Source organism: Lithobates pipiens, unplaced genomic scaffold (genome assembly GCF_037356315.1).
Source record: "Lithobates pipiens isolate NorthernLeopardFrog02 unplaced genomic scaffold, aLitPip1_a1.2 Scaffold_3, whole genome shotgun sequence".
Taxonomy (NCBI): domain Eukaryota; kingdom Metazoa; phylum Chordata; class Amphibia; order Anura; family Ranidae; genus Lithobates; species Lithobates pipiens.
In genome coordinates this window covers 58864877-58892183 of record NW_027507790.1, presented here as the reverse complement: position 1 = coordinate 58892183, position 27307 = coordinate 58864877, and the positions used below count along the sequence as shown (strand labels likewise).

The window sequence follows — 27307 nt, the reverse complement described above, 5'->3', positions numbered from 1 at the left end:
GCTGCCCACAGGTAAACTGATTGCAGCCAGACTCAGTGGAGGGAGATTTCTGCAGCATACTTGGCAAGTACAGAATCACAGTATATATAAAATAATATGCAAAGCAGTTGGAGGGAAGCCTCAGAATTGCAAAGATGTTTTATTACAAATTATGTGAGCAGAATGCAGTTCCTCTTTAAGTCTATTATAATCATCATTCTATTTCTACTGTGCACTAGAATTATGATATGATGGTATTTTTTGTTCTCCCATTTTGTATGCCATTTTTAAACAATGTATCTTTTTTTATTGTCTTCTTTCTCAGGCATTTATAAGCTGCCTCATGTTTCATTCATACTTGCTCTTGGTAATTGGGCAGATGGACTCCTGAAACACTAGACCTTTTAGAGGTTGCAGCATCAATTACTAATGTAAGATAAACCATTCAAGCTAAATATTTTACAAATTAAAACTACACAAAAACTCAATTTTTCAGAGCCCTTCCTTTGTCCATCGTCCTCTAATTTCTCTTTTACTTTTGTTTATGCAAGCCTAGTTTGCTAGCACTAGGTAGGTGGTTAGGCACACGGGGTCATAACCTTGTCTAAACACCAGCCCAGTCATTCCAACACTATGGGCACAGATCTACTGCTGCTACCCATGTGCCTGTTCAACTAATGCCTATTTAAAGCTCAACCCCGATCACATTCTTTTCTTCCCATGCAGGAAGGCTGAGTCTGCACTATGTGGGTTAATTGTTAATTTTTTCTAGGGGCGAACACAGAGCCCATACTCGCTCGATCCTTCAAGCCTCTGGAAAATGGTGCTCCCTCATGTCCAGCAGTGGACTATTTCTGATGTCTTCCCATCCAGAGCCAGTCTATGGGTGTGTTGATGTCAGAAATATTCCACCGCTCAAGGCCACTAGACCACGGGGGGGGGGGGGGGCAGGTGCCACAGGTACGGATTTGAGGATTAGATGAGTATATCTCAGCTCTCCAATCCCCTAGACAAAAACAATAGGCAATGGCACATACCAGCATAGCGGTGATTACAATCAGAAATGCATCAGACACACTTGAGTGTTCTTCACAACATATAGCACTTAAAGAGGAGTTCCCCTTAAAAAAAAAATTAAAAGTCAGCAGCTACAAATACTGCAGTTGCTGACTTTTAATAATTGGGCACTTACCTGTCCCAGGGTCCATTGATGCAGGGGAACGAAGCCCCGCTCGTTCCCCCCTCCGCTCGGCAGCACCCTGGCATTCTAACTGTGAAGCCACAGCCTGGCACCCACTGTGCATGTGTGAGCGGCGCCGCTGGATGTGATTGGCTGAGCAGTCATCTGGGACCTGTCACGTGTCCCAGATGACGGACAGGAGGGAGGGGGCAGAGCTGAGCCCTTCCTGTACCGAGGAGAAGTGATGTCACCAGCCCAGGCACTGAAGGAGGCAGACTATGAGGGACCCCCTAGCAACAAGCATTTAGAGGTCAGTTAAAAAAAAAATTCCAAATGTTTTTTTTTTTATGTTTTTTTTTTAGGAATTTTAATGAATTCTTTATTTTTTTCTGTGGAACACCACTTTAAGTATAACGTGATCCCATTGACTTTTTTATGTCAAAGGTTTCTAAATTTCTAAGTTTCAAAAAAAAATTCTCCATCCTTCCTTTAACCCCCCTGACGGTATTCCCGAGTCTGACTCGGGGTGGATTTTTTATACCAAGAGCGGTATCCCCGAGTCAGACTCGGGACTGCATCGCTGGATCCAGGAGGAGGTTTACTTTCCTTCTCCCTCGGATCCAGCGTTGTCTCCCCGCTGTACGAGCGACCCGTGTCTCGCTCGATGCATTACATCGCCGATCTCCGTGCCCTGCGAGCGTTGCGACGCACGGGCACGGAGATCGGCGCCAAATTCAAAAAGTGAAACAAACAGTAAACATACAGTATAATGTAATCTTACAGATTACATTGCTGTATGTAAATATTTCACATCCCCGTTGTCCCTAGTGGTCTGCCCAGTGTCCTGCATGCAGTTTTATGTAATAAAAACTGTTCTTTATGCCTGGAAACTGGAGATTGCCCATAGCAACCAAAACTGTCACTGTACATCAAAAATGATTTTAGACCAGCTAGAAAACAGCGATAATAAATTAGAATCACTCGCAGAATTGAGCGATAGCGATTTGTGGGGAGATCCGTCATCAAATACTGAAAAGTAATGACAGTGACAATTCTGCAACTGAGCAAATTTCAGTGTTTTTGATTTGATTACATTATTGAATAATTTTTATTATTGTTATATTATTATTTGGTACAATTATTTATAATTATTTATTATATTATAATTTATGATTTAATTTTTCAAACTTTATCATACCCGGGATGTCTGCTAGACTCTGGTTTGGACAGATTTAAGAGAGTTATTCCTAAGAATTGCAGGACTACAATATAAAACGCCAAATTTTCATGCAAAATAATGGTACCGCATTTAGCACCTAAAATCCGAAATAATCGTACCGCCAGGGAGGTTAATAGGTTTAACCCATCAAGGCTTGTTAATCTTTCACCAGGGTTTCTAGTGCCAGTTTGAATGTTTCTCAGTGGAAGTTCAGTACAATAATTGTATGGTGAAATTCTGTGATATCCCAGCAGCCCAGTTTACAAACTGATATTCTTTTTTATTTTATTACTTACATTCAACAGGGAGCATTGCAGTTACAGTGCTTGTTATGTAACCACAATGTGTAATATTAATTGGTTGTACTAATTAAAGAAACCTCAGCTGAGAGAAACCTGGTGGGCTACCATTGCTGAATTCCATCTGAAAATATTAGTTGTCTAAAAGAAATATAAATCCTCTAATGGCAATACATTCTGAATTAGGGACCTGAACCAAGCATGCAAAAAATAAAAATAAAAAAATGACAGTGAAGTCAGAACTCCTGGTCCACAAGTTTGGTCAAGCCAGTGGGGTTAACTTACAAAAGGAGCAGAAACTATTTACTAAGCCAACATTCAATGAGCTTAGTAAATAAGGGACAACTGTGTTCACTTTGAATACTGAATCTATAAGAGATATACAGAAAACAGGGGCTTTGCCTGCACATGTTTGGATTATTGAAGTGAACAAATCTTCACTATATTTTCTAAACTTACTGAACATTCCCTTTGCTAAGTGAACAGTGTCCACTTATTTAGTAGATCAACTATTATGTTTGCGAAGGGCTCTTACACACGGGCTGACTGAGCTCATTCAGCTTATTTCCTCTGCCCATGCAGCTTATCAGCCTGTAAGAGAAAACAAGAACAGAGGGCGCATTACCTTTGCAACACAATTATTAAAATAAAATAATGTACTCCGACAACATGATCCGATCGAACTTCCGATTGTGTGTAGATAATTCCGATCGGACAAAGTACCACGCATGCTCAGATCAAATTCCTAGACCAAAGCTATTGGCTACTAGCCTGAATGTAGTCCCGTCATAACGAAATAACGTTGTCACATTACGTACGATCGGATTTCCGACAACATTGTCCGACCGTGTGTATGCAACACAAGTTTCGGACAAAATCCGTCGAACAAAATCCGACGGATCTTGTTGTCGTAATGTCCGACCGTGTGTACAAGGGCTTAGAGTTACTCCTGGGTTTCCCTTGACCTGTTGAGAGCGGCAGCACAGCCGATGCAGTGGCGTGATTTGTGAAGATTTCCCTCTTCTTCAATTTACCCTACAGCAATCTTTTAACTGCAGGAACATTTTTTTCTTTTTGTATTGAGCTTATGAGCCCATCACTGACATGAATAGCTGTCTGCCACCGTACTCACGTATATGGTGGTGCTATAGTAAGCATGAGTACAGTGTACAGGCATATGCAAATTATGTTTAATATAGCACTGCTATATGCACAAGTACAGCAGCGACAGCCATACTCAGCTGTACTCTGCAGAGTCTGCACCTGGGCTGCATGGAATTATACTTTACAAGTTCAGACAGCCCATGTGCAGGCATTGGATCAGCATGGCAGTGAGGTAACTAGCATTTTTCGAAAGAACAGGTCATCAAAAAACTTTTATATTATTTTGATGAAGAACACTGTCAAACAGAATATTAAAATAGAGATGTCTGAATCAGGGGGCTCACTGTTTGCTATCATTTGATGTGCCTAACCATTTGCAGTTCTGTAACGATCTCAGGAGAAGTACACAATTTAAGAATCCATGTGTTCATGATTCAGGATTTATAAAATTCTATGTAGAACAAACAAATTCCAGTGAGGCAAACAATTCATAATTGACTGATTTCCCTAATATGTGCACCTACTCACACTTCCTTGTGGGGTTGATCCCAGGATCCCACAGTGCACTCACTACTTGCTATTTCTTACTATTACCTACAGAATAGACTACTTAAGTATAGACTAAACTTTAGACATAGAGGAACTCACCAACCCTAAATACTTGGCAGTGTTTTTTTTTAACAAACATAAAACCTAGAGTTTGATAGATGAAGCAACTAATAAGTCCCAGGGGCATGGTTAGCAACCAAAGGGGACAGTTAAAGATCCCTACAATCCCTCCCCTCATTGTCTGTCTATCCTCTTGGGGCCCTGGCGAGGTAAACAAGCCCTGTTCCTTAAGTGGTGTTTTCTTGACATCCTGTTGAAAGGCCTACCCAGTCCCGGTTAGAGGAACCAAAACCTTTGTGACTATGGTGCTCTATTGTAAAAGGATGCCGCATATAATTTTGTTTAAAAAGCCTAGAAAAATAAACATTACTAAATTTCTAGTAAATTGACAGGATGATTGGGATAGCAGCTATTCATTAGCCCAATCCATATAAACCTTTTAGCCCTTGTACACACGGTCGGAAATTCCGACCACAAAATCCGTCGTATTATTTCCGATGGATTTTGTCCGAAACCGATGTTGCATACACACGGTCGGACAAAGTTGTCGGAAAATCCGATCGTTCGGAACGTGATGACGTTCGTACGAAAAAACGGTACCACGTTCAGGCTAGTAGCCAGTAGCTTTGGTCTTGTAATTTGATCTGAGCATGCGTGACACTTTGTCCGATCGGAATTCTCTACAAACGATCGGACAAAGTCCGATCGGATCATGTTGTCGAAAAATTTTATATCCAGCTCTCAAACTTTGTTGGTCAGACATTCTGACGGAAAAAGTCAGATGGAGCCCACACATAGTCGGATTATCCGACAACACGGTCTGATCGGACATTTTCCATTGGAATGTCGGATCGTGCGTACAAGGGCTAAGATAGAGAATTGGCTCATCTCACAGAAAATGTAAATAGAAAAGTCTTTCTGTTCTCGGTATTTGTTAATTCAATCAGTCTTTGTAAAAAAAAAAAAAAAAAAAAAAATTAAATATTGATAAAAAAAGAAGAAAGATTTATGGCTACATACATTTTTGTAAAGTTACGCTACCTTCTAGCTGGTAAAGGTCATAACAGCTTCAATAAAGATGTCCTTAATAAAGACAAAATAGTTATGTTTCACCTCCAGGAAAACAGATGGGAGGACATATGTGAGGACCATCAGGAATCCAACCAGTTACCCAATACACCTCTTAATTTGTTTTCACACCTTACATTAGGCCTTATGTTGAAACACTGTTCTACTGTTACTTAAGAAACAAAAAATTCTTTCTGAGATTTTATTTTGTATTGTGTGGCTTTATGTCTTTTATGTTCTGCTCTGTTTTATTATGAATAAACCATTATGCAAAACAAAATTTGCAGATGTTATTGCATCTGTTAATTCGTTTTTACCTTCCAAAATCATTATTTATGCATTTTGACAGCAATTAAATGTACACCCATCATGTAGGAATAGAACAACTTTCATGACAAGAGTCAGAAACTCTCAAGCTTAGGCTGCAAGAAAAAATGCATGTATCTAAAAATTTGTGATAGGAATAAGTGGGTTTGTATTTCATATACTTTAACTTTCTTCCAAAAATATGCAGGCTAAAGCATCTTTGGAATCTGATACACTTCTGGGAGTTATAAAGATTGAAGATGGCCTCACAAGATAATGAATTAAATTACAAATAAAACCTTACATCGTGCACCATCATCCCAAATATATATGGAATGGATATTCGAAAATTCTGGTCTCCAGCCAGAAATATCAACAAAAATGCGAGCGGAGGGACTATTACGGTGCACATTAAACATATGAACACATTGAGAAAAACAATTATGCAAAAAAAAATGTATCTCAATTTATTTAAATATAAAAGCATTTAAGAATACAACATATCAATAGCTCATGGGGAAGGTGAAGTATTTCGACTAGTTTCGCTTCACAGCTTCTTCTGGAAATACATACATCTAGGAATATATACATGAAACACAGTTAGATCAATAAAAATTGTGTGAAGTGACCATAAATGACAACAAAGAATGGAGAGGAAAACATGTTTACAATACATATCAATATCTTCAGAGTCTTACCCAAAGATATTGATATGTATTGTAAACATGTTTTCCTCTCCATTTTTTGTTGTCATTTATGGTCACTTCACACAATTTTTATTGATCTAACTGTGTTTCATGTATATATTCCTAGATGTATGTATTTCCTGAAGAAGCTGTGAAGCGAAACTAGTCGAAATACTTCACCTTCCCCATGAGCTATTGATATGTTGTATTGTTAAATGCTTTTATCTTTAAATAAATTGAGATAAAAAATGTTTTACATAATTGTTTTTCTCAATGTGTTCATATGTTTAATGTACGGTGCACATTAAACACATTTTTGTTGATATTTCTGGCTGGAGACCAGCATTTTCAAATATCCATACACTTCTGGGAGTGTTGGATGTCTGACTCCCCCTGCTTTGCACTGTGGTTTTGACCACAAGCAACTTCATCTTTGCAAGACACAGTAATGATGAAGTAAATGGTTAGTAGATTCACAATGCACAGTGGGGGATAAAGCATTCAACACTGCCAGAAGTATGTCAGATGCTGAAGGTACTTCAGCCAGCATAGTACTTGAAAAAAGTGAGGATCCAAAGCAAAGGCTGCAAGACAGAAAAGAATAACACCTCTTTTTTAGAGGGTTTTTTATTTTAAAATCTTTAAGTATTGCTTTAAGTAATAACTGGCCCATGCCTAACCTCCCACAGGGAGATGCAAAGCATATTCGGTTGCTTTTGTGACACAGGTCTCCAATTTGGCTAAATCTTTCCTTAGGAATAGGTTTGATCCTTGACACTTTTATGTAGGAGAATAAGGGAAGAGATTACCATAAGTGCATGTCGGATGATGAGGAGGCTGAACACTCCAGAAACTCTCATCATTCTTAGGGAGATATCTGTATATGGCCACTCTAAATTTTATCAGGAATATATTTCTAGAAAATGTACCCTTTGCTTTCTTCTCTTATAGGCAGGCATGCTCCTTTTCAGCTCCACTGTGATGCTTCTTTTTCTGTTGTTACTTATTATTCTTTAGTTTTATTGCTACACAGCAGTGGAGAAAAGTAATGCCGCTGAGCAAACTAGGATATCATGGGTATCTAGATGACTGGTCACTAGTGACTGAACAGAATTAGAAATATTTTGGCAGATGAACATGTACATACCTGTATATGTATGTATATATATATATATATATATATATATATATATATATATATATATATATATATATGTATATATATATGTATATATATATATATATATATATATATATATGTATATATATATATATATATATATATATATATATATACACAGTATCTCACAACAGTGAGTACACCTCTCACATCCTTACATTTTTGTAAATATTTTATTATATCCTTTCATGTGAAGAAATTAACCACTTGACAACTGGGCACTTAAACCCCCCCACCCTCCTGCCCAGACCAATTTTCATCATTCGGTGCTCTCGCATTTTGAATGACAATTTCTCAGTCATGTAATACTGTACCCAAATTAATTTTTTTGTCCTTTTTTTCCCACAAATAGAGTTTTCTTTTGGTGGCATTTGATCACCTCAGTTTTTTTTTTTTTTGCGCTATAAATGAAAAAAGACCGATCATTTTGAAAAAAAAAAAATGTTTTCTTTGTTTCTGTGATAACATTTTGCAAATTATTAATTTTTCTTCATAAATTTTGGCCACAATTTATACTGCTACATATCTGTGGTAAAAATAACCCGAATTAGTGGATATTATTTGGTCTTTGTGAAAGTTAGAGAGTCTACAAGCTGTGGTGCAAATCATACAAAAGTGATCACATCTGATGTACTGGTGACTGATCTCATTTCTTGTGACCCGAACAAGCCAGGAAAGTACAAACACCCCCCAAATGACCCTTTTTTTGAAAGTAGACATTCCAAGGTATTTAGTAAGAGGAATGGTGAGCTTTTTGATGTTGTCATTTTTTCCCACAATTCTTTGCAAAATTAAGATTTTTATTTTATTTTATTTTTTTCCACAAAATTGTCATTGTAATAAGTTATTTCTCTCACTTGGCATGTGTATACCTCAAATAATGCCCCAAAATAAATTCTGCTACTCCTCCTGCAGGGAGCACCATCACGTGTTCTAGTAGCATAAATTACACATCTAACTTGTTGACTTCCTATTACATTTTTGAAGGCCCTGGAGCACCAGGACAATGACATGTGACACTGACGAGGCACTAATGACAGATGGTACTGATATGTGGCACTGATGACATGTGACACTGATGTGGCACTGATGACAGATGCCACTAATACGTGGCACTGATGACATGTGACACTGATGACAGATGGCACTAATATGTGGCACTGATGACAGATGGCACTTATACGTTGCACTGATGACACATGGCACTAATACATGGCACTGATTGGCACTAATACGTGGCACCGATAACAGATGGCACTGATACCTGGCATTTATGACACGTGACACTGATAACAGATGGCACGTGACACTGACAGGTGGCACTGATGACAGATGGCACTAATATGTGGCACTGATGACACTTGACACTGATATGGCACTGATGACACGTGGCACTGATGTGGCACTGATGACAGGAGGCACTATGTGGCACTGATGACACATGGCACTGATGTGGCACTGATGATACGTGGCACTTATATGTGGCACTGATGGCAGATGGCACTTATACGTGGCACTGGGGACAGATGGCACTGACATGTGGTACTGGTGACAGATGGCACTGACAGGTGGCACTGGGGATAGATGGCACCGATGACAGGTGGCACTGGGGACAGATGGCCCTGATGACAAGTGGCACTGGGGATGGACAGATGACACTGATGACAGGTGGCACTGAGGGCAGATGGCAGTGGGGACAGATGGCACTGATGACAGGTGGCACTGGGGGCAGATGGCAGTGGGGACAGATGGGCATTTTATTTTATTTTTTTATTTTATTTTTTTCCACTAAGCGATGCATCTCTCAGCGGTTCATCTCTCCCTCCTCACACGCTGTCTCTTTGTGAGGAGGGAGAGCCGGCGATGAGAGATGATCTCATTTGTTTACATATGAGATCATCTCTCATTGGACATGCCGATCGCCTTGTTAACGGCCGCTGTGATTGGTTATCTACAGCGATCTGTGACTGGCTGTGTCCAAGGGACATGGTCAGCACAGAACTTCCCCAATGCGCGCTCACGGAAGCCCGCATTGCGGAAGTAAACTAGCCTCTCTCATGGAGAATTTCTCATGTTTATCTGCATTACTCATCTTGTGAGTGCATCTTTCTCTTTTTTAATAAATATATTGAATTTAGAAGCGGAGAGTACTTATATTTTGTTCAGCTTCATATTCTTGTTTGAGCTGCTTTCATTGACTGGAGCATTGATGATTCATCTATTTTTTTCCAGTGGAGACAAGCGTTGTTGACTTCCTGGTTACCAGGGGTCCACTCGTTTTGGTAAGCACCCAATTCATCTGGTTGGTGGTGGGATTGTCACATAGTGGCTAGTGAATTGGATTCATTCTTTCACACGACTTCTAAAATTAGCACTGAAGAAATTACACTTTGCTACAATGTAAAGTAATGAGTGTACAGCTTGCATAACTGTGTACATTTGCTGTCCCCTCAAAATAACTTAACACGCAGCCATTAATGTCTAAACCGCTGGCAACAAAAGTTAACCCCTAAGTGAAAATGTCCAAATTGGGCCCAAAGTGTCAATATTTTGCGTGGCTACCATTATTTTCCAGCACTGCCCTAACCCTCTTGTGCACGGAGTTCACCAGAGCTTCATAGGTTGCCACTGGAGTCCTTTTCCACTCCTCCATGAAGACATCACAGAGGTGGTGGATGTTAGAGGACTTATGCTCCTCCACAGATGCTCAATAGGTTTTAGGTCTGGAAACATGCTTGGCCAGTCCATCACCTTTACCATCAGCTTCTTTAGCAAGGCAGTGGTCATCATGGAGGTATGTTTGGGATTGTTATCATCTTGGAATACTGCCCTGCAGCCCAGTGTCTGAAGGGAGGGGATCATGCTCTGCTCCAGTATGTCACAGTACATGTTGGCATTCATGGTTCCGTCAATGAACTTTAGCTCCCCAGTGCCAGCAGCACTCATGCAGCCCAGACCATGACACTCCCACCACCATGCTTGACTGTAGGCAAGACACACTGGTCTTTATATTTCTCACCTTGTTGTCGCCACACACGCTTGACACCATCTGAACCAATTAAGTTTATCTTGGTTTCATCAGACCACAGTACATGGATCCAGTAATCCATGTCCTTAGTCTTCAGAAAACTGTTTGCAGGCTTTCTTGTGCATAATCTTTAGAAGAGGCTTCCTTCTGGGATGACAGCCATGCAGACCAATTTGATGCAGTGTGCGGCATATGGTCTGAGCACTGTCAGGCTGACCCCCCACCCCTTCAACCTCTGCAGCAATGTTGACAGCACTCATATGTCTATTTCCCAAAGACAACCTCTGGATATGATTCTGAGCATGTGCACTTAACTTCTTTGGTTGACCATGTGCCTGTTCTAAATGCAACCTGTCCTGTTAAACCGCTGTATGGTCTTGACCACCTTGCTGCAGCTCATTTTCAGGGTTTGGCAATCTTATTATAGCCTAGGCCAACTTTATGTAGAGCAACAATTCTTTTTTTTAGATCCCCAGAGAGTTCTTTGCCATGAGGTGCCATGTTGAACTTCCAGTGACCAGTATGAGAGAGTGAGCGGGATAACACCAAACTCAACGCCCCTGCTCCCCATTCACACCTCAGACCTTGTAACACTAGCAAGTCACATTACACCGGGGAGGGAAAATGGCTAATTGGACCCAATTTGGACATTTTCACTTAGGGGTGTTGAGTTATTTTGAGGGGACAGCAAATTGACACAGTTATACAAGCTGTACACTCACTACTTTACATTGCAGCAAAGTGTCAATTCTTCAGTGTTGTCACATGAAAAGATATAATAAAATATTTACAAAAATGTGAGGGGTGTACTCGCTTTTGTGAGATACTGTAGATATACAATAGATAGTCTTGCGACCAACTAGAATACAATCTGCAATCCGCAAGTAACACACTACCAATATAAATGTGCAAATAAAGCTCAAAACAAATAATGCTACGCTGGTGTTAATAAATGTATCCAATCACTTAGTGTCTCAATTCTCCTCTGCTAATATGAGTGCTATCACAATAACATGTGAATAAACAATAATATAATACAATCATGTATATTTATTCTTATAATAATATAAATCCAGTGCTTAAGTGCAATTAGATAGTTAATGAATAATATCAGAAAAAAAGTTTTAACTTGTTGAGACTTCACAAATCCTCAAAAATCCGTGCTTTATATCAATTCACCTCAGTGCCCCCCATAAGAAATGCTCTCACCTCACATAGTTTGACCTCACACTTAAGTTTGGTCAAATAAAGCTTTGTAGTCACCCCGTACTAACAGATCCTGCTTTCCTCCTCATTGCTACATTGATGTACCTCCATTATGACTCGATATATGTGAGAGAGAAAGAGCGTCAAATAGTGCTTATATAGTTTTAAACAATATTCAATGTATTACAAATGTGCATAGAACTCACATTTAAAAGGTGTTCCAGTGCACCAACTGTGTACAGCGCATGTCATATAATTGACTACTAAGTCTATGATTGATTGGTCTCATCAATCATAGACTTAGTACAAACATGGTCTATGGGATTGGCAGGTGATAGCTTTCACATAGCACACGTGAAAAAGTATATAATTCAATGGAATTGTTATATATAGGGAGCCAGTTAGTAGGGTGTTTTTAGAATACATTATTTATTAAATATATATTGGTTTGCATATTGTTTTTTACATATTATGATGCATAGGAACCATTTAAATGATCGCATTGTGTTCAACCACGATGCGCCACTGATATCGGAGCAAAGATTAGATTTAAGCCTACATACACACATAGATAGAAATGAGATTGATTGTTCTCATCAGTCATAAACATAGCACAAACATGGTCTATGGGAGAGGCTGGTGATAGAATTTACATATCACACCTGCAAAAGCAAAAAATCAACTGGGTGGAGTGGATGTAATATAAAGAGGAGATAGCGTCTTGTCCAACTTTAGGAATCCCCCTGATGCGTCACAAGACCCTCTGATGTAAAGTGTAAGGGAGGGGCAGATTTGTTTGGCAAGACGTTGTTTGCATCTTTCACAGAGAGACGCGAAGTAGCTGCAGCATTGTGGTTTTATATGTCATCCACTGTACATAGTTGGTGCACTGGAGCACCTTTTAAATGCGAGTTCTATGCACATTTTTTAATAAATTGAATATTGTTTAAAACGATATAAGCACTATTTGGAGCTCTTTCTCTCTCATATATACCGAGTCATAATGGAGGTACATCAATGGAGCAACGAGGAGGAAAGCATGATCTGTTAGTCCAGGGTGACTAAAAAGCTTTATTTGACTAAACTTAAGTGTGAGGTCACACTCTGTGAGGTGAGCGCATTTACTATGGGGGAGCACTGAGGTGAATTGATATAAGGCATGGATTTTTGAGGATTTGTGGAGATTCAACAAGTTAAAACTTTTTTTGGTATTATTCATTACCTTCCTAATTGCACTTAAGCACAGGGTTTATATTATTATACGAAGAAATATACATGAATGTATTATATTATTATATTATATTATTGTTTATTCACATGTTATTATGATGGCACTCATATTGGCACAGGAGAATTGAGACACAAAGTGATTGGATACATTTATTAACACCAGCGTAGCATTATTTGTTTTGAACTGTGTATATACATTTACATATACAGGCATTCAAGTCAAATCTGCAGATATCTACAGAAGACTTTAAACACAGTAAGGCGATGATGGGACACTCAGCCACAGTAAGACATTTGAAAGGTGTAAACATTTCAAAGATGGCCGTACATCCGTCAGTGATGATCCTGGCCGTGGTGGTTCCCAGCTCACAGCAGTCATTCCTGTGAGCATTCAGCACATGGAATGCCTGATCCTAGATAACTGACACATAATCTGTTGTGAAACTGCACAAGAGACAAATCTTTCTGTGGGAACGGTGAACACAATCATTCAGGAACATTTGCATTTTCAAAAAGTTAGCACACGCTGGGTACCAAGACCTTACATGTGACGAAACCTGGGCACATCAATGCACTCCGAAATCAAAACGTGCATCAAAGCAGTGAAAGCATGCAGACTCACCACTACCAACATTTTTTTGAACAATTGCGTCTGCAAGTAAAGTGATGGCAAGTGTTTTCTGGGACAAATGTGGTGTTATTAATGTGGACTTTATACCCCATGGTGCTACTATCAACAGTGAATATTACTGTTGTGTTCTGAGTAATGTGCATACATGTCCATGGAAAAAAAACAGCCTGTGTGATCACTAAGTGTCCTGCTTCTCTAGGACAATGCACAAGCTCATACTGCTCACCGCACTACATGCACATTACAGAAAGTCGGCTGGGAAGTATTGCTACATCCCCCTTACAGCCCAGACCTCCGAGGGATTTCCACCTGTGTGAACCCCTAAATTAGTTCCTTGGAGGTCAGCATTTAAGCACTGATGAGAAAGTGAAGCAGGCTGTCCTAGGATGGTTCAGGAGCACTGACAAATCTTTCTATGCCGAAGCTCTCCAGGCATTAGTTTAACTCTGGGATACAGTAAGTGTACAGGCATACCCCACTTTTAAGTACACAATGGGGTTTATTTACTAAAGCTAGAAAGTGCAAAATCAGGCTCATTTCTGCTTAGAAACCAATAAGCTTCTAACCCCAGCTTGTTCAACCAAGCTTTGGTAATAAAACCTGGAAGCTCATTGGTTTCTTTCAGAAGTGAGCCTGATTTTGCACTTTCCAGCTTTAGTAAATAAACTCCACTGCGTACTTAAAAGTGGGGTATGCCTGTATACTATGTCGAAAAAAATGCAGTTTCCACCCCTTGAAAATTGTTCTTTTATTATATAAACTCAAAAGTCCTGGTTTTACTTGAAGGCCCCTCGTGTGTGTGTGTGTGTGTGTGTGTGTGTATATATATATATATATATATATATATATATATATATATATATATATATATATATATATATATATATATATATGTTTATATGTTTGAAGTGGCTATATAGCAGGTTTCCTGGCATTCAGCTTTATCCTCTGGTAAGTAGCAGAAGATATTTCATGAAATAACAGTTGTACAGTTGTACTTGAAGCTTATTTGTCCATAATAGGCCATACACATGTCTGATTATTGTACTGCCCATTGTGTACTCAACAAGATACCTGGCAGTAATTAAAACAATCTGTCAAGCAATGAATTCATTCAGCATGTTGATTGCAAGGTTTACATTGTCATGATATTTCTCTTACCATCCAGTATTGAACTCCACATGAGCATCAAAAAATCCAACAATCGGTGCACTGGCCGCCTTCCATCCTTGTATCCGAGCACGAATTAGTCCTTCTCTTCTTGTATTACGGACTATTTTCACAAGACCTGGATATCTCTTATTAACATACTGGTCCAGGTTAAATTTCAGTTCCACTATAAAGTGAAACAAAGAAACAGATCCATGACACTCTAATATTATGCATGGCAATATTTTCTGTAAAATATTTTGAAATCATATTTATTTTATACATTTTAAAACAATATTTTATAATTCTGAATAATTGATAATATGTAGGTACTGTCAACAAACTAATCTGTTTTAAAAAATGATTGCAATAATCTATGATTTTATTATTTTAACATTAGATTACCTAACTAGACATATAGTAAAATATAACGTTTAAAATAATGTAGATTATTAGTAAGGATTATGACTATTCTTGGTTCACACCATCCCCGCATCCATCTCAAAGCAGTGGTGCGGTGTGTCCTGGTTCACCATTTCAGGTCAGATTTCAGCCTGAATTTTGGGCTGAATTCAGACCTGAAATGGATCAAAAGAGCAAAACGCACTGGACCCCTACGGAGATATGTGAATCGGCTCCATAGAGAGCCGGTCAAAATCTCCTGCTATTGTGAATTGGCTGCGGGTAACCCAGCGTTAAGATTTTTCTATATAGCCTTGTATTAACCCTTAGTAATCCTAATGAGTTTTTATTAACTCTGTTTTCTTTCTTTTCTTCTTCTTCCTTTTTTTTTTTTTTGTGATGTGTTTCTTTTTACAATTAGTATTTCCACTTTTTTATGTATCCAATTTATTAATTTGTTTTTCTAGCCTACCATAGTTCTCGTAAGAAAGAATAAACACATTTTCTCATAATATGAAACAACTATGTTTTACCATGCTCCTTAAGACTGAATAAAACTAGTTTGGCCACATTGCATCCCCCTCCTCTATGTTGGGGGTACACCCAGTTTTTAGCGTACCCTTTACTTTGTCAGTGTTTAAAAGAACTGCTTTAAATTGACAATATATAAATGCATAAGTCTCTGCTTGAATCTGTGCTGCGGGGACCAGTTATTGTCCTGCTGGGCACTGCCATCTTAGCTTTTGCAGAATATAGGGAAGGTGTTTCCAGGCTGCCAATTGGGAATTCCAGATCGAAGACACATCTGTCCTTCCTGTGAAAGTCAAGTTTGGCTGCTCTTTGCATATGTCAGCAAATGAGGTTGTGGTTAGATATAGAGATAAGGGACTAGCTGCTGACTTTTGAGGGAAAAAAAAATCAACATTTGCATATCAGTAATAGAGTTGTTTAGTCTGCTTACATTGTATATTTTGGGAAATGGAGGAGAACATTTAACACAACTGATTGGGCAGAGTATAATGCCGCGTACACATGACCGGACTTTTTGACAACGAGTCCGTCGGACAATTTGATCTTGTGTGGGCTCCATCGGACCTTTGCTTGCCAAAAATCTGGTGGACTTTAGAAATATAACATGTTTTACATTTTTCCACCAGAACTCCCCCGGACTGAGAAATCTATTCGTGTGTATGCTGGTCCGACGGACAAAAAATGATGCTAGGGCAGCTATTGGCTACTGGCTATGAAATTCCTTATTCTAGTCCAGTCATACGTCATCACGTTCAAATCCGTCGGACTTTGGTGTGATTGTGTGTGGCCAAGTCCGTTCATTTGGAAAGTCCGTTGTAACTTCGCTGAGAGTCCCTCGAAAAGTCTTACTAGTAGTTACTTCTATGCTTATTCTTTATATGTTTATTTATATTTAACCAAGTGATACAACTTTTAATCCCCATAAAATGTTAGTACAAAAATCTTACCTAAATATTACTGGTGGTATCCAAGAACGCATACAGTGGGTAAAATAAGTATTGAACACATCACTATTTTTCTAGGTAAATATATTTCTAAAGGTGCTATAGACATGAAATGTTCACCACATGTCGGTAACAACCCATGCAATCCATACATACAAAGAAACCAAAACAAATATGTTCACAAATTAAGTTATGTGTAATAAAATGGAATGACACAGGGAAAAAGTATTGAACGCGTTAACTGAAATTTATTTAATAATTTGTACAAAATCCTTTGTTGGTAATGACAGCTTCAAGATGCCTCCTGTATGGATAAACTAGTCGCATGCATTGCTCATGTGTGATTTTGGCCATTCAAACCTTTTGGTCTTCAAATCTTGAATGTTCCGTGGGCTTGCTCTATGAACTCTGATCTTTAATTTTTTCCATAGATTTTGTATTGAATTCAAGTCAGGTGATTGGCTGGGCCATTCTTGCAGCTTTATTTTCTTTCTTTCAAACCAATTAAGAGTTTCCTTGGCTTTGTGTTTGGGATTATTGTCTTGCTGAAATGTCCACCCTCATTTCATCTTCATAATACTGGTCGATAGAAGCAGATTTTTTTATAAAGAATGTCTTGGTACATTTTTCTATTTATCCTTCCTTCAATGAAATGACGTTTTCCAGTACCGTATGCTGTTTTTCATGGTATGGTGTTTTTGTGGTGATATGCAGTGCCATTTGAAATCCAAAGAGTTCAATTTTGGTCTCATCTGACCAGACTATATTTTCCCAGTATTTCACAGGCTTGTCTAAATGCTGTGAAGCAAACTTTAAATGAGCTTCATCATGCTTTTTCTTCAGCAATTGTGTCTTGAGTAGTGAGCCTGCATACAGATCATGCAAGGAGCACCTGGTCGTGGCTGATTTATGGTGAAATTATGTTCTTTCCCCTTCTGGATTATAGCGCCAACAGTGCTCACGGGAACATTCAGAAATTTAGAAATTCTTCTGTAACCAATGCCATCAGTATGTTTTGCAACAATAAGATTACAAAGGCCTTGAGATACCTCTTTGCTTCTACCCATCATAAAATATTTGTTGTATGACACCTTGGTAATGAGATGCCTTTTTATAGGCCACCAGTTGAGACTGAACCAGCTGATATTAATTTGCACCGGCAAGGGGCAGGATTACTTTCTGATTACTGATAGATTTCAGCTGGTGTCTTGGCTTTCCAAGCTTTTTTACACCTCCCTTTTCTTCATGTGTTCAATACTTATTCCCTGTGTCATTCCATTTCATTACACAGAACTTAAATTCTAAACTTATTTGTTTTGTTTTTTTGTATATATGGATTGCATTGGTAGTTACCGACATGTGGTGAACATTTCATGTCAATAACACCTTTAGAAATATATTTACCTAGAAAAATGGTGACGCGTTCAATACTTATTTTACCCACTGTATATTTGCTGTCAGTTGCGTGGAATGGAATGGTAGTATGAAGATCTATAAAGTAGTTTCTCCTTGCTATCATCATTTAGATAATTGGGTATTGTATAGATTATAGGTACATTACAGTCCAGGGTCAGATGACCCATAAGGTGACCTAGGAGGGCCCGGTGGGTGTCTAGGAAGCTGTCATTAAATAGCTGACTGTTGCCAGGGAAAATACAGTCAAACATAAAATTAATTTAGGTAGACACAGGTGAAAGAGCCTGCTGGAACATAATGTTTATTTTCACAGCACTAATTCTGTGCATCAGACTTTCTAGCTCTACTAATCCTTTTGATCAATGACAACCTAGTTTCCTGAGCCTCCTATATTTAAGCCTAAATTATACAGATTGTTGCTGTTCACAAATTCCGCATTTGAAAACATTAAACATGAACAGAAATGCCCATTAAATTAAACATAATTTAAAGAATTCATATAAGGTAATTAGTCAGCCCTACTGCAGTTCTGGAAGGGTATTGCAGAATGACTGGGTGAGTAACTATGAAGGGCCTGCTCAATGTAGTTCTATGGAACAACATAGACCGCTCAAATTAGGGTGACTATAGCATAATATAAATCTTTAATGAATAACTTTAGCAAAGGAAAGGGAATGATGCTCTCCAAACCTATTGTTTTTTTTTAGCTTTATATTTCACCTAAACATAATGTTTATAATCAGCAATATTTCAAATTAGGTTTGTCAATTTTTTTTTTTTATGAGAAAAGTTGTTGTTACAAAATACATATAATTTATTGCTCAACTGCAGTGTTCCTGCCATACAAAATTATACTTTCAGTAATATTATCATATTATTTTTAAGAGCAATATTATTGCTTTGGCCAGCCAGTATACCATTAACGAACATCTGCTGTTAGTTGCTAAAAAAATAGCTTTTATATCTCTATAAAATAGGAATTGGCACTGAATATCTTGTGAGCAATGTTATGAAATAAGCAGCAGGGATTATAGCATTTTCTGTCCACTTTCAACACTGTTAGTGGTTTCTGGTTTCATTGTAAAGGTGCCTTGCTAGCTTGTGGACAAGTAATTTTCAGTAAGAATATATTTCTAGGATGTATCGGTGAGATTAATTGTCCCTATCATACCTTAACTCATATGCTGTTAACGCATCATATGAGTTAGGGTACTGTATGTAGTATTCATGGTACATACTGGGTGATACAGAATAATTATCTCTTTAAACTTAGACTTAGTTATAGGGATCTCTCACCATAACTGAGATTTCACTTTTGTCTGGTTTTCTGGCTTCTCGTGTTTTTTGGGAATTGTATTGGTAGGGTATCTCCACCTAAATTTTCATTACTACCTAGATACTATAGTTGGATTATGCATAAAGTAGCACAAACAAATGATTGTTCAAATCGGTTTAAAGAGGGTGATTTCCTTGTCATGGTCTAGTGAGAAAAGTTGAAGATACAAAAGATAGAATTGCTACAAGTGTCTCTGCTGGATATACAATGATTGCGAGTGATTTGGTTCATCAGTGCCCACGCAAAATTGAGATATCATATTTGAGTGGTATTTGTATTTAAATACAATTATTCCCAATGATGCTGCAATACTACCAATTAAACACAACTGCAAAACAATTGAATAGATGGGTGAATTATTTATTGAGGCTTTTCAGATTATACTAATTTTTATGCTGGATTAATCATTGATGCAATTTTATTTCTATGAACTTCTGATAGGGTTTCACAGTGGCTAAGGGATTTGAACCTTTGCCTTTTTTAAACGAAGACCCAGACTTGAGTCTAATTCCTACAAAGAACGCAGTCTCTGTGGCAAAGTTAATGTTCTTGCCATTTCTGTTTGTGTTTGCTCTGGTGTCCTGCCACAATCCAAATACACTCCAGTGGACAAAGTGGCTTCCACCCAAAACTGGTCCTTCATTGTGTGTGATTGTGGTAGAGACATTAAATGGTGGGATGGGGACTATGTCAGCAGTTTTCCATCCTCTGTAAAGTGCTGCAAACGGTTGTCAAAACTACATATGTAAACAAAAAGCATAACTTGCTAATCTACAAGGGGAAGTAAATGATCATATTTTTTTCCATACAGTGGAATTGAACAGAATAAACACTCTAATGATATGAAAAGTTGATGTGGTTGAAATAAGGAAAAACCAAGTTATAACTGACTCCTTGGATTACCTTGTAATAGTTGCAGAAAGTAGATTGCCTTCAAGCACACAATTTCATCTACTCAATGATTGAAGGTTAAAGAGTGCTATTTTGTTTTTAAATAGCATATTTTGCACTTTCAATCCTAAAGCACCTTATAACAATCTTTCTAATGCAACCAGATAGAACCAACTCATATATAATGGGAGGTGTGTGCCTATTTGTAACAGAAACTTACCATTGTCACTATTATCATCTACAAGAATGATCTCTTTCAGGAGATGAGATGGAGTGTGGTTGACTACGCTGTGCACAGACCGTAGGATTACAGATAAGGCTTCATTTACAAAGATGAAGACGACAGCAATTTGAGGCAGATCATCGGGGTAGTTCATCTGCTTGCACCTAAAAGAGGACAATTAAAAAGAGTAAGTAATTTTCAATGACTTTACCATGAAAAGAAGTTGGAGAGGTTGCATATGCAAACATAGGAGGTGATTTACAAAAGCCGCGCGCCATTAGTAGAGGCGCGCGGCGAGGCGCAACGCACATTTTCATATGCTCGAAATGGTGCGCCGGTAACAGAGCGCAAATCCCCCATTTACTATAGCGATCTCTGCACATGGGAAAATGCAATCTGTGCGCCAATATGGTCATCTCCAAATCAATATTGACAGAAGATTGAGGTGCCAATATTATGGGGTGATGTGAGGAAGTTTAGTAACAACTGCCCAAGTAAAAAATATGCCCAAAATAGAATGAGAAAGTAACTTTTTCAGAGAAAGCCTGCTGTGCCCGTAAGTACGTTTGGAACTGCGTGAGATCAATGTAAGCACTGCGCATCTGGAATGGCTGTTGCACTAGTTCACATGCGTTTGTTCACTGCGCAGCCAAAATCTTAGTAAATGTTAAGCAACAGACATGCAATTGCATGGGTTGAACGGGCGCACCTCTAAACTTGACACAATTTTTTTTAAGCTGGTTCACCTTTATGTATTTTTTTTATGAGATTTGCACACAGGTCATGTTAGCATGTTACGTTGCCAACATGTGACATGCACCTTGTTAAATTTATGTAAAATGACTCTCGCTCATCTAGCTTCCCCTGAAAGGGCATTTAACCTTCCCCCTCTAATGCATATGATTTCCTTGGGCTAGCTTTTGCTTTTAAAGGGGAACTCCACACTCCAATGCTCTTGTCTCCCCCCCTCTAACCCCTTGGATTTCCATGGGCTAACTTTTTCTTTTAAAGGGGAACTCCACACTCCATTCTCCAATGCTCTTGTCTACTCTCTCTAACACCTTGGATTTTTCTCATTTTAAGCATTAACAGACCCAAATGGCCGTGTATGTATTGGGGACAGACTATTTTTTGTTTTGGGTTAAAATCTTGCAGCTGCAATGTAGATTTGTAAGTTTTCTCTAAAGCCTTACATCTTTGAAGCAGCATTTTGGGTACATGCTACAGATGCACCACTTTACAGGCAGAGTAAGCCCCCCCAAGCTACTAGCTTTTAAACAATTTAGCATTTTTCCCTTGTTTTCCCTCACTTCTCCTTGTTTTGTTTTTGGGGTGGTCCACATTGGTGATATTGATATATGTCCCACAAGGTGGGAGCTAGGCCACCATACCCATTTTATGGCCAATAGCTAGAATATAAGCCAGCCAAGTGGGGACTCACAAAATTAACAAGTCAGTTCCCATAGACTGCAATGGTATTTGTTGTATAACTTTTGCCAATGTTAAGCTCTTTGTTTGCCCCCCTGGACCGGGGGTGTTTGTGCCATCTGTTATTTTGTTGCTGGATGATGTGCTTAATTTTTGACAGGCGGTGGCTTATTTTGTGCTATCTGCATTTGGGTTGTTCTGGGCGTGCTCAGGGACTTTAGTTTTTTGCTGTGGCTTTTTGTGTGAAAATGCATTTGTGTTGGTCTGGGCATGCTCAGGGACTTTGTTTTTTTGTTTTTGTGTTGCTTTTTGTGTGTGAATAGCGCTTGGATTTTTCTGGGCAAGCTCAGAAAGTGTGTTTTTTGAGTTAGTAATTTAAGGACATCCTTAACAGGTATACCCACTTTGAAGTTCTGTCTCTACATTGGGTGAACTTGCATGTGTGTGTGTGTGTGTGTGTGTGTGTGTGTCAAGTACATTTGGGTGTCCTTATAGAGTTTGTAACACATGTATTTTCTCTTTGTATTTTGTTTGTTATGTCTTTTTGCAAAACAGATGTTTTTTAGAGTAAGTATTTTGTGTTCATTTTTTTGCTTTGGGGGGGGGGGACATTTTTCACTGAAATATTTTTTGCGAATTTATCTTAGTTAACCTACCTGACGGTGATCCCGAGTCTGGCTCGGGTTAGGATTTTACTATCATAAGCGGTAACCCCGAGCCAGACTCGGGATCGCATCGCTGGATACAGGGAGAGGTTAGTTACCTTGTCCCCTGGATCCAGCGATGTCCTCCACGCTGTGTGATCGAGCTGTCCTCCGCTCGATTCACACAGTGCCCGAATGCCGCCGAGCTCCATTCCCTGCGACGTTATGGCGCACGGGAGCGGAGATTGGCGCCAAATTCAAAAAAGTTAAAAAATACACAAAACACACACAGTACTGTACTGTATAAAAAAAATGACACACCCCCTTTGTCCCTAGTGGTCTGTGCAGTGCCCTGCATGCACTTTTATATTATAAATACAGTTTTTTCTGCCTGGAATTTGGAGATTGCCCATAGAAACCAAAAAGTGACCCTTTATGTCAAAAGTGATTTTAGACCAACTAGAAAACAGTGATAATAAATTAGAATCACTTGCAGAATTGAGCGATAGCGATTTGTGGGGAAATTCATCATCAAACACTAAATCTAATGACAGCGACAATTCTGCAAATGAGCAAATTTCAGTGTTTTTGGATTTGATTACATTATTGAATAATTTGTATTATTATTTATTATATTATAAACGTTATCATACCAGGGATGTCTGCTAGACTCTGGTTTGAAGAGATTTAAGAGAGTTATTCCTAAGAATTACAGGACTACAATATAAAATGCCAAATTTCCATGCAAAATAATTGTACTGCTTTCAGCACCTAAAACCAGAATGAATCATACCGCCAGGGAGGTTAAATAGCTATCCAAAATACCAAGCCATTGACTCTGATTTAAAACACCTGTGCAAGATGAAGGTAAACCTGCAAACATGGCCTGTTGGGGGTACTTGAGGACAGGGTTGAGAACCATCAATTTAGTGCACTGAGCTAAAATCTAGCTCAAGAAATCCTATTCTAATTGGGGACATTTGAGGGAAACCAAGTGAGTCTGAGGCCGCGTACACACGGGCGGACTGTTCGCCCAACTTTGTCCGCTGAACAGTGTTTCAGCGGACAGGCCGCTCGTGTGTGGGCTTCAGCGGACAGTTTCAGCGGACAGTCTGACGAACAAAGTTTTTCGGAATTTCCGTAAAACTGTCCGCTGAAACTTGGTTTGAGCGGACAGTCCGCTCGTGTGTAGGCTTGTTCGTCAAACTAAGTTCCGCGCATGCTCAGAAAGGATTTACACGCCGAAGGTTGCATTGCAGTGTATAGGACGTCGTTTTTCTAGTCCCGTCGTACGTGCCGTTCACGTCATCGCGCACGGTTTCAGCGGACTGTTCGTTCATCGTGTGTGGTCAAGTCCGCTCATGCTAATTTTGAGCGGACTGTTTGTCAAACTGTTTGACGAACAAGGTTGGGCGAACAGTCCGTGCGTGTGTACGCGGCCTTAGAATCCCTGCTTGTCAATTTTTAGGTTGGGCTTTGTGTCCCTTTTTGGAAAATTTGCTTCACTTCCTGTCACATAGCCAAACAGGAAGTGAGGATAAAACCATACCAATGTCTTTCCTTGGGGACACACAGGTCAATCTAACTAGTGTCCCCATTAGGCAAATTGCACGCTAGCACTTTGTTGTTTACACCCCAAATTATTAGGTATTTTGGGTTTATTAAAGGCAAATTCACTCTCCTATACAAGTGTACTCGTTGTAAATCTGAGGGGAAGCACTGGTGATTTTATCATCCAATCATGTAGAAGCAAAGATGCTGTTTTTTTTTTTATTTCCTTACATGTTCCCCTCGGATCTCCAGCAACTGCACTTCCAAGTGCACTTGTAGTGCAAAGTGGAGTTGCCTTTAGTAAATAAACCCCAAAGTCCAAGATACCTAAACATTTGGGGTGTACACAGCAAAATGCTAGAGTGCAATTTACCTAATGGGGAAACTATTAAGGAAAGACACTGGTAGGGTTTTACCCTCACTTCCTGTTTGTCTATGTGACAAGAAGTGAATACATTTGAAGGAGAAACTGGCAAATTTTGGGAGTTGTCTTCACCCTATCAGGGGTGCAGACATCCCCAAAAACTGACAAGACTTCTAATCCCTCTGCACTCTATACCCGAGCAAAAAAAGAAAGGATTTCATTTAGTTTAACTTTGCAAAGACACTTCTCTAAGTTCAACTGTGATGCATGTCAATGACCCTTTTATACCTTGTTTAATAGAAAACACCAGTTGCCTTTCACTATAAACATGTGTTAGTCCAGTCCTGGAAATCTGCATATGCTTTACTATTCACTTCCATAAAAATTGGGTTCCTGCATCTAGATGCACCAAATGGATCTAGATGCGCGACTGCTGTGTATGTGAGATGTGCAACTGCTGTGTGTGTGGAGCTATGTACCCATGGCGCATATCTGGTTCCCGGAAGCGGTGGCCAGCACACAGGAATGACATCACTTCCCTCTAGGAAGTTGCTTGTACTGCTGCTAATTTCTTCCCACCACCACGCCCCACTCACTGTTCTCTGAGAAATAGATGATCCTTATTTGCAAATTAAGACCATTTTTGATTTATTTTTACATGGGGTGGTGTTTGTGTGGGTCATGTGTGTATGTCTAAATGATTTGGCCTCAAAACATACACCTACTTACTGTGTACAGATTCACTTCCAGGCCAATGTATATTGCTTCTTGCTTCAGTGTGTGGGTATATATAGATCTATCCATATATAGAGATATATCTATAGAGGTAGGTTCTTGTGTCTACCAACAGAGAGAAGATGGGTAGATGCCACACTCCCAATTCTGGAGGCATAATAATGGTCTATCACAGGGGTCTTCAAACTACGGCCCTCCAGTTGTTCAGGAACTACAATTCCCATCATGCCTAGTCATGTCTGTGAATGTCAGAGTTTTACAATGCCTCATGGGATGTGTAGTTCCGCAACAGCTGGAGAGCCGTAGTTTGAAGATTCCTGATCACTCTAGCCTCTTGGAAAAAGGTGTTTTTTCATGTGCCTTGTATAATGCCCAAGAAATATTGTTAGGTAAATACAAGTGAGTCATGGCACATCTACATTCCAAATTTGGCACTTAAGATGGTCGTGCACTATGCAATCTGACTGGTCAATCTCTGTAGAACTCGATAATTAGGCAAAATAGGTAACAAGAAGATGCACTTGAACAATTAATTCAAAATATAGGAAATAAAACAGGCTCTTGCACTAAATCTAATGTATTTAAGATCCGATTGCAGTATATGGTCACCTTTAAAGATCAAGATCTGAAAATATAAATTTATTGGATTTAGAAAGATATATTAGAAGGCATAGGAATGAGATTAGCATCAAAAGGGTTAATTAACTGATTACACCTACTAATTGCCTAACAAGACACATCCAATAAGATGAAATTAACCAATTGTATTGGGCGTGCGCTATTATCAATGAGAAAACCACAGTTACCCTAGCGCCAGTTGCAGTTTGCATATGCAGGCATTTATTATTGTTATTTGCGCTTCAATGTGCGCAGGTTCGGACATTCAATTAATGACTTTTCCGGAGCACCAATTAATGTATGAACTGGTGCAGTGCCTTCTTCTTAGTAAATCACCCCCATAGTCAACAATCAGTTTTTTGCACACATCATCATAAACAATCCCATAGAGTTTGTAGCAATGAATATAAATGGAATGCTTTAGCAGGAGTGGATGCCTGCTCAGTTTTATACAGAACCAGCACATGATGATGCAGATCTCTAGTAAGAGGATATCTTACTATAACAATACATATTTTACTCATGAGTAATATAAGCAAGCAAAGTAGTAAAATCAGAAGCACACTCTTCAAAAACCAAGTGATGCACACCTGAGATTCACACATTTCAAGGGGCATACCCTTTTCATCAGAGCCCAGTGCAAACCAGAGGATTCCTACATCCACCTCATCTATTAATCAAACATAGTCTACTTTAGGTTCTGTACTCAACAGCAGCAATTAACTTACCAGTGTGCTTATGTACCACAGCTTTTTCTACAGAATCATTTGGAAAAGTTACCTTATTATTACTAAATGTCGCATAACAAGGAAAAAAATAATATATATATATATATATATATATATATATATATATATATATATATATACAGTGTCTCACAAAAGTGTGTACACCCCTCACATTTTTGTAAATATTTTATATCTTTTCATGTGACAACACTGAAGAAATTACACTTGCCTCCAATGTAAAGTAATGAGTGTACAGCTTGTATAACAGTGTCAATTTTCTGTCCCCTGAAAATAACTCAACACCCAGCCATTAATGTCTAAACCGCTGGAAACAAAAGTGAGTACACCCCTAAGTGAAAATGTCTGAATTGGGCCCAAAGTGTCAATATGTTGTGTGGCTACCATTATTTTCTAGCACTGCTGTAACCCTCTTGGTTTACCAGAGCTTCACAGGTTGCAACTGGAGTACTCTTCCACCCTTCCATGATGACATCACAGAGCTGGTGGATGTTAGAGACCTTGCGCTCCTCCACCTTCCATTTGAGGATTCCCCACAGATGCTCAATAGGGTTTAGGTCTGGAGACATGCTTGGCCAGTCCATTACCTTTACCCTCAGCTTCT

The 27307-nt window shown here is 39.0% G+C and overlaps 1 protein-coding gene across 1 annotated transcript in view; it reads right to left on the bottom strand.

Moving 5' to 3' along the window:
- GALNT9 (polypeptide N-acetylgalactosaminyltransferase 9) overlaps positions 1-27307 on the bottom strand; it is a 415119-nt gene that overhangs the window by 235317 nt on the left and 152495 nt on the right. The window contains exons 3-4 of the mRNA XM_077461741.1: positions 20615-20781; positions 14887-15061 (exon numbers count right to left, since the gene is read on the bottom strand). Coding sequence (XP_077317867.1) covers positions 14887-15061; positions 20615-20781 — 342 coding nt within the window. The remainder of the gene's footprint in view (positions 1-14886; positions 15062-20614; positions 20782-27307) is intronic.